The 13207-nt window shown below is 39.0% G+C and overlaps 1 protein-coding gene across 2 annotated transcripts in view; it reads right to left on the bottom strand.

Moving 5' to 3' along the window:
- DTNBP1 (dystrobrevin binding protein 1) overlaps positions 1–13207 on the bottom strand; it is a 72487-nt gene that overhangs the window by 5575 nt on the left and 53705 nt on the right. For both annotated transcript variants that reach the window (XM_054057390.1, XM_054057391.1), the window contains 2 exons: positions 2470–2625; positions 354–497 (listed from right to left, as the gene is read on the bottom strand). In XM_054057390.1, coding sequence (XP_053913365.1) covers positions 354–497; positions 2470–2625 — 300 coding nt within the window. The remainder of the gene's footprint in view (positions 1–353; positions 498–2469; positions 2626–13207) is intronic.

Below are 13207 nucleotides of genomic sequence, written 5' to 3'. Positions count from 1 at the left end.
ACCACAAACTTCCTGTTGAGGTTTGTTAAAATGTTCTCAATTAAATTCATATGGAGAAAAATACACCTTAAAAGCAGTTTGTAACACCTCCCATATCCATACCGTGACAAACACAACACGAAGCTGTACTAGCCTGACAAAAAGAGACAGTCCAGACATAAAGTAGTTTTGCTGCAAGTTCTCTTGTACTGCAACCAAACGTTAATGTTTTTTTTTTGAAAACCACTCATGAAAAATATCTGATTTACATAAACTGACATGTTTTATGAGATAATAGCAACCACAGCAAACACGAGCAATTCTAGTGCTTTATCACTTTGTCTCGAAGCACGCTGTCATTACTAGTACCATACCCAGCATGGGAGAAAGCATATTATTGTCTTCGCCTCCTGAGTTTAAAAAGACATCAAGTGCTTCTTGGTCAGACATATCCATTAGGTCCATCTGTTCCAGCATGTCCACGTTGACCTCCATGGAAGACATACTTCCAATCGGTTCTGTGTAAAAAGAGTGCAACAAGAAAACTGACTACACGATGTTATTGCCTATATTGCCTTCAATAGCTCCTATAATTGTATGAAGTAGTAATAATTTAACTGGATATGGAAGGAGCACACCCACAGGAGCTGCTCAGCAGCAATCTCAGCCCAAACCCAAGAGCACCCTGCGCAATCTTTGTTGTGAGTCTCCTGTCCATTAGTGTTTTTTGCAAAACAAAACATTTTTAGCAACAATATTTATAGCAGTAGCATTGGCAGAAATATGCAAGGATGGGACTCAGGGGCAAAGAGCGAAACTTTCCATTTTGCAACACTCCTTTCAATTTCTCTCCACTAAAAGTCTTCTTGGAGAAAAATAAACACATTTAAGCACACCATCACTAAATGTCAATATACAAGGGATGTGGAAATTCAGAAATAAGGAGTAATGTTAGCAGAGAGCAGCCATTCTTCTTCATCACTTCGTTAGTCTAATAAATTACAGTAGAATGTAAAACCTAGGCTGATGCCCAATATCTTCTCTCAGCATGGGGACTTCACGTTATTAATTACTCAAGCAAATTACTTATTATTATCAACATAATGCCGATAGTCTGCAAGGGAATTAAATACTTGGATGAAAACTTGAATGATCATCTTCTTCCTTGAACAATAAAACATGCAAACACAGAACAAGTAGGATTAGGGTTGCTTAGATTTAAGTCCAGTTGCTGCACGTATAATATCAAGTATTACAATGAACAGTTCGGTTCGATGGTTTACCTAAAATAAACAATTACACTACTAAAAGCCTTCATATGTGAACTGAGATGATATCCTATGATTTGATTGTTTGGTTTTTTTTCCAAATATACTACAGCTCTGTAGTTTTACACATCGTTTTTACAGGATCAAATATTTCATTAAAACAGTTTCTTTGATGTGTATGTGTTCTGCATTATACTGCAAGGCCGAAGTTCAGAAAGTTGGATGCCCTAACCCTCTAACAGGGCTATGTGCCCAGTACTAGCCAGTTACAATGTCTACTTTTGGTCTAAGTGCATTATACATACATGTATATATGTATATATGTATATATGCATATATGTATATACGTATATATAAAAAAAGCAGGAGACCCAAACTCAATTCCTTCCTAGACCAAAGGAATTTAGACTTATATATCCCACTTCTCAGAAGAGTGCCCTGACAACCAATCTAGAGCATCTTGCAGATGAGCGTTTTTAGCACTCACGCAGAAAAATGAAATCTTGGCTTGTATTCCCCACTGACATTACAAATTATAGCAGAGCAGGTCTTGGAGCAGGGACAGAATCTCCAGATTATTTTCCTGCCAGGAGTGATGTATCTCCCACTTGCTTTCTTTCGGGTCCTACAATCCTTGCATTTTGGCCCAACAGATGGATACTGACCACACAGAAATGTCTACAGGCTACAGCATTCTTCTGCTTTAACCACACAGGAGCTGCCACATTTGAGTCATCTTCTAATAAGGAGAGAGCTTATCTGGCCTCCCATACTCTGTATGTTAAATGGACAATGGACATCGCTACCGCCTGAGAACTGTTTTGAAACACACCACCAAGCTTTCATCTGTACATTTGAAATGTTTCTGGGGTATCTCCTGCCAGGTGACAATCCCAGGTTTTGGGAACTCCAGTGGACAAGAAGTGGTCACCTCTATCCATATCTATGTAGATATGGATGCACTCTTCAGCTGCAGAGAAAAGAGCTGTTCCAGATGTAGTTAGACAATGAACAGAGAGTCTGATTTTCTAAGACATCCAGGTCCCCTAGAACCCAACGTTTGTTGAAGGAGGTTATCTGAAGTTTCAGTTCCACCAAGGAAGAAATTAAACACTGCAATTTGTCAGCTGTAAGCATTAAAACCATTGTCAACTCCAACCCCTCAACAATGTTCTCCAAATTGTGAGTTCATGGATTACACAGAAGATATTTTAAAACTTGCCTCGCCTCTCTGCTATCTGCAAGTATCCTGTAGAAAGGTATTGCTCCATGTCCTGCTGGAAGGCTTCTTCAAAGAACTTCTGACGTTCCTTTAGCTTCATCTGCTGGGTGTGCTCCATATCCAAAACCTTCTGTGCATGTTCAGCATCTAGCTCAGCTGAGCATAAAACAAACAAACAAATCAAATATTGCATGTATACCCCCCTGACTCACAGCATTTAAAAGTGACTGAACCAGTTCAATACTGATAGACTGTTACTACAGACTGTTAACAGAGGCTGCTATAAAAGAAGGCTTCTGTGCTGTGCAACTCCATTTTAAAACTGACAGGATAAAAATACTGCGTTAGCCAGCATAAACTTCACATTCACTGTTTATCTTGAGGCAAGATGCAGATTTCTTGACCCGTATCAATGGCCACACCAGAAAGCACTGTCTGTCAATAACCAGGAGTTCAGAATTCTGCCAAAAAAAGTTGCCAGATAATGATGCTTCTGCTATCATACATACTTTTGACATGCTGAGTTGGGGTTGTTTAGCCTGGAGAAGAGAAGGCTCTGAGGAGACAGTATACCCCAAGGAGGATATAAGAAACCTGGGGAGGGACTGTTCGCAAAGGCATGTAGTGATAGGATGAGGGGCAATGGGTATAAACTGGAGAGGGGCAGATTTAGACTAGACGTAAGGAGGAATTTCTTCACCATGAGGGTGGTGAGGCACTGGCACAGGTTTCCCAGGGAAGCTGTGGATGCCCCATCCCTGGAGGTGTTCAAGACCAGGTTGGGTGGGGCCTTGGGCATCCTGATCTAGTGGGAGGTGTCCCTACCCATGGCAAGGGGTTGGAAGTGGATGATCCTTAATGTCCCTTCCAACCCAAACTATTCTATGATTCTATGATAATCCACAAGAGAGTAATATTTTTAATTTGAAAGTTGGAGGACATTTCCACCACAATGCAAGTGGAAATATATACATGTATGTATGTTTATATGTACATACATACAAATACCCATAAATACATATGTGTGCCTGTGCACATGCGTGTGAGATTCTGGTTTTGTCACACCAAGACAGACTGGAAAAATACTTTGAAGAATATCCTATGTACAGTGCAGGCAACGTACCCACAGAAGCTGCAAAGGCAGCCTGACTTGACAAGAGGTAGGGAAACAGCACCATTTTTCAATAACACCACACAGTCATTAACATTAATATACAGGGTCTTCTCTGCATACAGTAGCAAAGAACATGTCAGAATACGATGATACTGACACCAAAAAAGCAGAGCAAACTGCCATGAATTACTAACAAGACATCAAGTAGAAAGGGCCAGCTTGTATAGCCTGTACAGACACACAGTGACAACTGAATTTGCTTATACATATCTCCAGCAGTTCCTCTTTCTTCCTACAGCAAAAGAAGTATTAGACTGAACATCATTAGGACCTCTCCTTCCCTCCTGTTTTGCTCTACAGGAGTTGCTGACTGGCCAGAGGATGTACAAAGAAAAGAATGATGCTCTTTAGTGAAGAATAACATCATCTAAAAAAAAGATGTGGTAGCTATTGCAGTAATAACTCTACTCAGAGCACTATTAGAATATGTTTTAGAAGAAAAACGCTTGTTTTTTTTTAGGAATATATAAACTGGAACCCTTCCTCTCAGAATTCTCTGTTCATTTTTTCTAAACTGCTCTCACGAGCTCTCTGCTTACAACAACAACAAAAAAAAAAAAAAAAAATTTGAATTTGCTAGCTGAGCTGCTGCTGAAGAGGACGAGGACACTGAGAAGAGCTACTGGTCTGGGATGTTCTACTTATTTGGGGAGGCTCCAATAAATACTGCTGGGTAAAAAATGTCCAAGCTTCCACACACCAGACTGACACAGCTAGAGTACAGCATCAAAAGCGATAAATGCTGAAAGAACATAAGGTTTTCGTGGGATAAGCATTGTCAGTCTTCCAGGGAAAATGCTATGTTAATGATAGGGAATTCATTAAAAGCATTTACCATTATGAAGATTATCATCCAAATGCAGAATTAGTTTTATTAAACCCAACTGAAACATCAGAGAGCAGTAATTCACTCTGTTGCCTGCATCAAGGTCACAGATCATATACAGAAGCAACTGAGTTGAGGTAGTTGCCAAAAGAAGCCATAAAACTGTACTGACACACCAAACAGCCATTAAAACATCAGTAAATAAGGTAAACTATTTTTTTCTTAAAGCAGTTTTTAGAAGTAAAATGTCAGCATACAATAAGGAAAACATCTTCCTTTAAGTCAACATATCTTTATTATCAATTACACTGTGGTGACTGCTGACTCTTACGTTCCTTGGAGCAATTCCTCTTCCACAATCCTGAATGACGAACAGTTATTAATAACATTATATATGATGCAGAAATGCTATTCGATCGTAATAATAAAAGCCAGCGGCTCCCACTGACAACAGAAATTTCCTGTCTTTCTCATAAAACATTCTGACAGCTTTGCACTCCATATTGGTACTTCGGGATATTTTTAACCCCAGAGCAGAGTCGGTATCCGAACAACATACGAGACTGAGATAATTTTTTTCTTAGCACTGCACCCCCTGTTTTATTTTGCCTAAAATGTCCTGTAAACTATTGAAATTGTCACTGGGCAAAGTGAAATGGTTACAGCTGCCCGTTGTCTGTGCTGACGTATTCTGAAGCTACTCAGAGTACATAAGCTGAAGAGTTGTCATAGGCTTTTTTGCCAAAGCCAGTTACAGAGAGTTAACATCAAGACCTTGCTGCAGGATTTCACGCTCTGCCAGGTGTAATAAAAGTTGCTTGGCTAAGCAAAACTAAACTGCTACATGTTGGGTTTCTGTTTGTCATCAGAAATGCTAAAGATGGCTCAATGAAGATAAGGGTCAAAACGGAAAACAACAAGAAAAAGAGTGTATCGCTTCTTTTTACAAATGTCATTGTCCATAATCCAAGTGTAGTTTTACATGTTTATAAAACACTGAATAGAGCCAGTAGCAAGGGAGTTCCAAGACAGACAAAAGTATCAGCTATCTATTCTCCTACGCTGTTCACGTCCACACACAAATTCCTACAGACCCAACACACTTAAAATACTACTGCATTTTTCCTTTCACCATAAAATTGTACCTTTGAACTAATAACTGCATCCACTTCATAATCACCCCACTGTGCATAGAAAATAGAAAGACAGACTACACACCAAATGCTAATTCACAGACCTACAGTTGCTGCCATCATAACACAAACGTAACTTCAGTTCTACACCAGCTATGATTCTTAAGAGAACAGAATTAAAAGTAGGCAAAATATTTCTTAAAAACTGGAAACTCAAGGGCTGATGTACAGCCTTCTGCACCATCCCCAGAACAGACCCATGGCTGACCCACAGCTCTCCTCCCTCCCAGCCCCAGTACAACTTAAGCACTTGCCTCCTCTGAAGACCAAAGAGAGAAGGCAGCACTTATCCACAAAACTTCCACTTCCTACAAAGCCTCATTTTCTCCAACACGGCTGATCGATACTTGCACTCCTCCTCACAAGCCACCTGCCTTTTGACCTGGTACAGCTGCTCATCACACCCGCTATGCAGGCACTGAAGCACAGAAGTCTGTTCTACTCTGGAACCAGTCATGGAATCACAGAATCATTAGGTTAGAAAAGACCTTAGAGATCACAGAGTTCAACCGTACCTGTCTACTACTAAACCATGTCCCCAGGCACCTCATCTACCTGCCTTCTAAACACCTCCAGAGATGGGGACTCAACCATCTCCCTGGGCAGCCTCTGTCAGTGCTTGATTACCCGTTCTGTGAAGAAATTTTTCCTAATGTCCAATCTAAACTCCCTCTGATGCAGCTTGAGGCCATTCCCTTTAGTCCTATTGCCAGTCATTTGGTAGAAGAGACCAACACGATAAGGAGCACGATAAGGTCTACCCTCAGCTTCCTCGTCTCCAGTCACCCCCACCTGAAGCGGCCTCTGGATACATGCAACCTCCAGCCAGGTGATTATTTATCAGGAAGTCTCAGGAGGTGACTGCTTCTCCAAACACCTCAGCAGGAGAAAAAGCTATAGTCAGCATCAGCTTCTGCCCTGGTGGATCCTGCCTATATCAGCTAATGGGGCCTGGAAAGCTTTACCAGCTAATTCTAGTCATCTAAAGGACTGCTCGATGCTCTTAAAGGTCAATAGGAGAAAGCAAATAAAAAAAAATAATTAAAAAATGTAAAACATCAGTGCGATAGTCCTTAGTGGACTGATTTTTTTCCCTATAGGTGTGCCCCTGCCCAATGTATTTCTGGGGAAATAAAATCTCCATATAGCTGTACAAACAGGCCAAAGACTTAAACATCAAGTCAAGTCTAAGAGTACAATATTATTATTCATACAACATCCATGTTTTCACATCTTAATTTACATTTCTCACACCTTCTGCAGCCAAAAACTGTGATAACCAGACACTACACTCCTATTACAACATTTAATTTTTAAAGCCAGGACCCCAACATAGATGATTTCTTAATGACTTTGTAATTTTTATTTATGAATGAACTGTTTCTGTGAAAGACTCTCTTCCCACTCCAGGTCAGTATCTTAAGGGTTTGAACTAGACATTAAAAGAACACAAATTCCAAAGGAACAAATTAGAACAGATTATAACCATATACCTCAAGTAAAAAGGACACCGTTTCCTGGTATCATTCATATGCTTGTCTGACACTTCCTACAAATTACAATTCTGCTGCAGTAGCTAGTTTCTATCCAACCAACAAAATAAATTGCTATTTTGTACTTTAATCTAAACATTTTTCCAGTTAAGCACAACAGATTTCCTGAATAAGTACAGCTACAAATAAAACAGATTAGAATGACTATAAAAAAAATAATCAGCAATTGAAAACACTGGTTGTTTAGATTGCTAACACATTCCTACGTGAAAGATGTCAAGTTGCCAAAATGGATGGCTTTTTGGTGCTTTCATACTGCTGTACTTTCCTTCAATTAATTTATTACCCTACTTTACAGTTCTCACGTGAACTAGACTCCATAAATGCATCTGTTTTAAAGAGGGAAAGACACAGAGATAACACAAAAACAGGAGTTCAGGCTAAATGCTCTTTTTTCTCCCCCCTTTAGAGTTCATCTATTTTTTGGGGACTCATTCAACCAGACCATAAAACGTATGCAAGCATTCTCAGGGATTTCTGCTTTCACTACAGACATCAAAGTCTTAAGCAGCCCTTCACTGAACTCACTCCAGGTTTTTGATGTTCCTCCTGTTCTGGGGGACCCAAAACTGGACACAGCATGTAGACATGCTGAGCAGTGGAGGATAATCCCTTCCCTTGATCTCCTGGCCACGTTCCTGTTGATAGAGCCCAGGATGCTGCGGTGTCCCCTGCTGCCCGGCGTGCTGCTGGCTCGTGCCCAGCTCACTGCTCACTGCACCCCGAGGGTCTCCTGCGCCCAGCAGCTCCCTGGTCAGCCAGTCCTCAGACAGCTGCGCTGCAGGGGCTCCTCCTGCCCGGGTGCAGGGCTTTGTGTTTGTTGAACTTCTTAAGGTTCCCACCTTACTCTAGCCTCTCTGGATGGCAGCCCTGCCCTTGCTGTACTGACTGATCCCCTCAGTTTGATATCATCTCCATCACCTTCTCCAGGAAAGACCAGTTTCCTGCATATTACTTGCCTCAAGGCAGAGTAGGACCCACTGACGGCTACCCTGTAAGCCAACCAGTTGTTTATCCATCTTGTTGCCCATCCATCCAGATTGCAACAGCATAATTTGGCTACAAGAATATTGTGCGAGACTGTCAAAACCTATTAGTAAGCTGGCTACTCACTGAACAACTAAAAGCCTTCAGAAATCAGAAGAAAAACATAAAACCAGACAACGGCAGGCAGGCAGACAAGTAACTTTTGAAGTGCATCATAACTTAGTAACTCATAGTCACAACCGCCTCATTATATGCCCTTTTAAGTAAAAATATCAAAGTAAGACAAGACGCCAGGGATTGCTTCAAAGAATGCAGTTTTTCTGAAAAACGTTTAACTTATACGTGACAGAATTTAGAATACACTCAGATAATAGGGAAGAGGAAGTTCAAAGCGTCCCTGCGCTATGCTTCGTGGAGAAAGACTGTTGGCAAAACTTGGAAAAAAATCATAAGATATGTGAACTAGGTGCACAGAGTCCTTCCTCCAAATAGGAGTGAAAACAAAACAAGCAAACCCAACAAGATTTAATTGTTTTAAAATTATGATTTAACAGTCTTTTGACAAAGTAAAAAAAAAAAATATATGCCCAAAGTATATTCAAATAATGATGGTAAAAAAAAAAAAGTGCTGATTCACTAGAATGTAGTGTCAGGATTTCACTGGACTTCAGTGACAGAAAGATCATCTCTGTTGGAAAAAATATACATAATTCCAAATGAGATTTAGAGAGTTGTCAGACAACAAAGCCTGCATTTTCATGAAGAGTTATTTCACTAAAATTATCAAAATTATTTTTATTAAAATATTTCTTCGTTTAAAAAAATCAGTCACAAAAAATGACTCCATGTGTTCCTTGATAATTTCTAACTAGTGTTTTTACAGATTGCATCAGAATGTGAAAACTCTGCTTAGCCCAGAAACCATCTAGTCTAGAGGAAACACAGAGGTTTTACCAGTGCAGAGAAACTATTTTTCAAGTTGCCCAATAAACAGTTTCCACTTTCAAGCTGGCTTACCTTGGAAGTTCCCTTTAAAGAAACAAATTCCGTACTTGAGATCCATGAAAAATACTGAACAAGCCTAAATAAATATAAGAGCAAACTACTGAAAATAATCACTTGTGTAAGACAAGATTCCAGTTACTAAAGCAGCACCTGGAGGAAAAAGCAGCTTCCGACCAACGCAACAGGAAACACAGCTTGGGAAAAGGTTTCCACACAACTCCTAACGACCAGGAAACCACTGTAATTAAGAGATACTAAAAATATGCTCCACCAAGGAGCAAATGCATGAATCTGGTTCTAAAAACATAAATACATTCAAGATTAAAAGAAAATAATCACACAAACTTTATAATCATATGCCTTACAGTGTGTGAAGAGATAATTAGAGCTTGAAAAGAACTAGGATCCTTCTATGTCAGCCAAATAAAAGGTTAATGCGTTTACATTTATTTTACAATTTTCTTCAGTTCTCTCCTACTTTTTAAAGCCTTGTAAATTAGGTGAGCTTCCCAAGGCAGATCACTGGCTTGCTGCTGCAGATGAGAATACATGCCAGCTATGGGCAGACTGCACACAGTTTGGGTTTGATTAATCCAGTTAATATTGAACACAGTGTAATTAATTTAAGAGTTCAAGCAAGCCGAGAGCATCCAAAGTTAAAGATGTCTTCCACCTATATGTGAAGGCTTAAATCCTGCCTTGCCCAACTGTCCTTTTTCACAATAAAGCAAACAGAATGTCTTACGCAGCAGCCATACAGCACATTTGATTCTTTAGATTGCCTTCACCTTCTTCTATTCTCTGCAAGCTTAAAAATACACCAGGCTGAGGACTCCTCTGCAAGGTGGTCCAAGGACATAGGGGGTTACTGTTTTAAACTGCTGCAGTTCAGAAACAGTAAGAATGCTTTCGGCTATTTTATTTCTCATAAAAAACATACTGGAGTCTTGAGTGTATCTGTGTACTTCTTGATTTTTTTTTTAAATTAAGAGCAGATATATTTTCATGCCAGCAAATGTGGTAATCATGATCAATTTTAAAATTGTTTTAATTGGTTTTATGCATAATCAGAATCATCATGTGTATACTGTTCTACAGCACATTAAGGTTTTTTCCACTCTTGCTTCAGTATTTCCCTACCTTCAGATGTGCAAATGCGAATCTTGCAAAGGATGATAACAGTTACAGCAAAAGCTTGAGGGGGTAAATTCTCTCCTCCTGACCCATAATTGACAACTACTGGGTTAACAAAATCTACAATCCACCATATTCCAGTTTCAATTTCATTTATGGTGCAAAGAACACTAAGTGACAGTATCTGTCTTTCTACAAGCCAGAATTTAGCCATGTGACTTCAAGGGATGCAAGTACCCCAAACCCCTCTCAACTGGCACCAGGACAGGCTCCCTTAGGAAGGGAGTCTTCTAGTTCCCCCGTTTCTGCTTTAGTCAGATTTCTATCCAACTGACAGAGAAGAAAAAGTGACAAGGGAAGGATAACATTATGGTGAACGTCCCTAGCATAGAAAGCAAGCTGAAAATAAACACAAAGGCAAGCATCTGAGCTCATGTTTGTCTTCTGTCTCCCTATAAATTCACCATTAACAGTGTTCTAAGAACAATAATTCTGTTAGTAAGCTGAAAAATATTTATTTTCATTACAAATAAACCTGACAATGTCACACGTATCTTCAGTACATATAGGTTTATTTGTGAAGACAACTTAGCTTTAAAATCGAGCCACACACTGTAGAAAAAACCCACTTTCATTGAAATTGTACTTAAGAACAGTTGAAGCAACTGTCATGAAAAGTTCTATTTCAAGCATACGCTCTCCAATTACTGTTTTTTTTCCTGTCTTACCTCAAGAATACTCATCTTCAAATGGAAAAACCAATCAATAACACATATAAACCCAGAGTACTTAAAGTAGAAACCACAGCATTGCATTATTATGTTCAGGTTTGCAAAAGTCCATGAAACTGTCCCAAATAACATTAATAACATCCCATCATCCAAGTACAAATGGATCTATCGAACAATTTAATTACCATTTTCCATTCTGAAAAGATAACAACCTTTGCTTTGGAACGGGAAGGCTCTCAAAGACAGGCAAATGGCTTTTGCTACTACAAGGATAGGGCTAATCTTAACCTTTGCACAACTCTGAGATATTTGCCTCCTAGACCAAATTATGCGCATGCATAGATACATAAATAAACTATAAGATACTGTTTTGCTGTCACCATACATTCTGCACATGTTGAAACTATGGGTTCCACAACATGACAAATCATTTTGCAGGTATCAACTTTTACTTGTGCTTAAGAATAAAACCAAGAGTCAAACTCTCACTTTGGTGAAACTTCTTCACCCAAACTATGACCGTCTTTAGATATGCAGGCTTCCAGATCAATACCATTCAGCGCTTAACTAAACCTTGCCTCAAAAAACTGAAGGTGAACAAATTTTTGTCTTCTTTCTTAATAACTAAAACAAAGAGAGGGTGTTAGTCCATATATTGTTTTCAGAATAATTAGTTTTCTGACCTGAATGTGCAACCTATACCTCCCTCTCCAGAGGGAGTGGTGGAGCCTGTCAGAGTCCTACAGGCTTCAGAGCCAAAAGGAATGAGCTGTGGATTCTCATTCTTAATATGGTTCAGTCTGATCTGACATATTTTACATTGGCAGTGACAACTGTAGACTTAAAGAGGGCTTTTTTTTTTTTTAAAGATGTACTTTAATACAAGTCTTAATTTAACATAAGCAATGATTGCTGAATCAGAAACAGAAAAGAAAAACCACACCTTTCACAAAAAATTTATGCAAGAAGTTGAAAGAGAATTTGATTTTTTTTTCCACATCTCTTCCACATGGTAAGGCATTCAGTATACATTATGTAAACTACATCTGATAACAGATGTGCTTTATAAACGTGAGGCAAATAACACTGTACAATGATGAAACTTCTATTTCATCAGAAATCTTATTTTTATTCACTAGTGAAGGAGACCACTTTGCAAATTCAAATTATACTTGAAGTATTTGATGCTCCAAATCATCAGTCTGCTCTCATCTGAATCAGTCATCAAACTATAGTTCTGAAAGTAAAAAGCCTGTGAGCTTTGCTGCGATCAACTGAGAGATCTATTTCTCAGTTATTAGCAGTGGTTTTCTGTTAGTGTTAAGAACTTCAGGGCCTCGTTACTAAAACTTAAACAGAGCTTCTAAAAGAGACTGAATTTCACACTTTAAACAAGAAACAAATATCCCTTATTTAAGCAAAACCAGACTCTGTGGCCAAAGAAGCATATGAGGTACATACATGCATACCTTTTTGGTGTGGGCTCAATCAATATGAAACACCAAGGATTAACAATAAAAGGAATGAATAGGTGAAAGCATTGGGGTTTTTGGGTTTTTTTTTCCCAACTTCTTTCTCTGTTAATCTAAGTATAATGGGGAAAATTCTACAGATTAAACTGAAACGTTCAAGTAGTTTGAACTACACGACTGTCAGTGAAATCACTCGTCCTCATGCACAAGCCTAAACAAACATTGTTTACAATGTTAAAATTTCATATGCAGTAATATAGAATCATAAGGTTGGAAAAGACTTCGGAGATCAACTCCAACCGTACCTGTTTCCTACTAAATCACGTCCCCACGTACCTCATCTACCTGCCTTTTAAACAACTCCAGGGATGGTGACTCTACCATCTCCCTGGGCAGCCTCTGCCAGTACTTGAGAATCCTTTCAATGAAGAATTTCTTCCTAATGTCCAATCTAAACTTCCCCCGATGCAGCTTGAGGCCATTCCTTCTTGTCCTATTACCTATATTTTTTAAAAAGCATAAGCCAATCATTAAATCAGTAACACCCAACAGAATACTTGAAATATTTATTTTTTTCTTGATGACTTAGTCTATTTCCTCTTCCATTTCTGTCAAAAGAGCTTCTATAATACAAGCAAAAAATTGCTATCGATTTGTCCTATT

Source organism: Cuculus canorus, chromosome 2 (genome assembly GCF_017976375.1).
Source record: "Cuculus canorus isolate bCucCan1 chromosome 2, bCucCan1.pri, whole genome shotgun sequence".
Taxonomy (NCBI): Eukaryota; Metazoa; Chordata; class Aves; order Cuculiformes; family Cuculidae; genus Cuculus; species Cuculus canorus.
This window is presented reverse-complemented; position numbering and strand designations above follow the sequence as displayed.